The sequence below is a fragment of the Emiliania huxleyi genome (assembly GCF_000372725.1).
Source record: "Emiliania huxleyi CCMP1516 unplaced genomic scaffold EMIHUscaffold_319, whole genome shotgun sequence".
Lineage (NCBI taxonomy): Eukaryota > Haptophyta > Isochrysidales > Noelaerhabdaceae > Emiliania > Emiliania huxleyi.
This window is the reverse complement of record NW_005199608.1, coordinates 90693-92019: the sequence shown is the minus strand read 5'-3', so window position 1 is coordinate 92019 and position 1327 is coordinate 90693. Positions and strand designations below refer to the sequence as shown.

Here is a 1327-nt window from a genome sequence, read left to right as displayed (position 1 = left end):
GGGGGGGGGGGGGGGGGGGTAGCTAGAGAGGAGGTGCACCGAGATGGCCCAACCGAGGTCGAGCGGCAGCTGTGTGCGGCATGCGACGGTGCGGCCCTGCTGCGAGAGCGGGAAGCGCTCGCAACGCACCACCTGCGCGCGGGAGTGTTCCGAGACCTTTCCGGGAGCCGCCGAGGTTGCACGAGATCGGCCGAGGCACGAGATTCGGCCGAGGCTGCGCGAGATTCGGCCGAAGTTGCACGAGATTCGGCCGAGGTTGCGTCTCCGCCTGCTCGACTCCGGACTCGAAGCGGACGATTGGAAGCCGCGTGGACGATATCCGCAGGACGATGCCGCGCGCGCCGTTGACGAGGCCGCGGCTCGCATCGAGGGTCTTGATGAGGACGACCTGCGCCCTCGCCTGTGTGGGGAGATGGGGGGAGATATGCTCGAGATCTGGGGAGATGGTCCTCTAGGCGAGTGCTGGGGAGATGGGGGGAGATATGCTCGAGATCTGGGGAGATGGTCCTCTAGGCGAGTGCTGGGGAGATGGGGGGAGGTATGCTCGAGATCTGGGGAGATGGTCCTCTAGGCGAGTGCTGGGGAGATGGGGGGAGATATGCTCGAGATCTGGGGAGATGGTCCTCTAGGCGAGTGCTGGGGAGATGGGGGGAGGTATGCTCGAGATCTGGGGAGATGGTCCTCTAGGCGAGTGCTGGGGAGATGGGGGGAGGTATGCTCGAGATCTGGGGAGATGGTCCTCTAGGCGAGTGCTGGGGAGATGGGGGGAGATATGCTCGAGATCTGGGGAGATGGTCCTCTAGGCGAGTGCTGGGGAGATGGGGGGAGATATGCTCGAGATCTGGGGAGATGGTCCTCTAGGCGAGTGCTGGGGAGATGGGGGGAGATATGCTCGAGATCTGGGGAGATGGTCCTCTAGGCGAGTGCTGGGGAGATGGGGGGAGATATGCTCGAGATCTGGGGAGATGGTCCTCTAGGCGAGTGCTGGGGAGATGGGGGGAGGTATGCTCGAGATCTGGGGAGATGGTCCTCTAGGCGAGTGCTTGTGGACGTGGAGATCTGGGGAGATATGCTCGAGATAGGGGGAGATATGCCTTGAGGGCGAGGGCGTCGGGCGCGGCACAGCTCGCGCGCAGCAGCCGCAGCGCCTCGTCCGAGTCTGACGTGTCTCTCGCCGAGAAGTTGGTCGCGCCGCCGCCGAGCGCCGCGAGCCGCTCGGCGTTGACGCGCGCACAGTCAGAGCGGTGCGTGTACAGCCGGGTGGGGACGATGCCGTCGGACTCGTCTAGCCGCGCGCCTGGAAATGGGGGCCTCCTGGGAGCATCAT

At 65.2% G+C, this 1327-nt stretch overlaps 1 protein-coding gene across 1 annotated transcript in view; it reads right to left on the bottom strand.

Moving 5' to 3' along the window:
* Positions 1-22: 22 nt before the first annotated feature.
* Positions 23-1327, bottom strand: part of EMIHUDRAFT_240924 (hypothetical protein) — a gene marked incomplete at both ends in the record, with an annotated part of 4637 nt that continues 3332 nt past the window's right edge. Inside the window, 2 exons of the mRNA XM_005774189.1 lie at positions 23-69; positions 157-395. Of these exons, the coding sequence (XP_005774246.1) occupies positions 23-69; positions 157-395 (286 nt within the window). The remainder of the gene's footprint in view (positions 70-156; positions 396-1327) is intronic.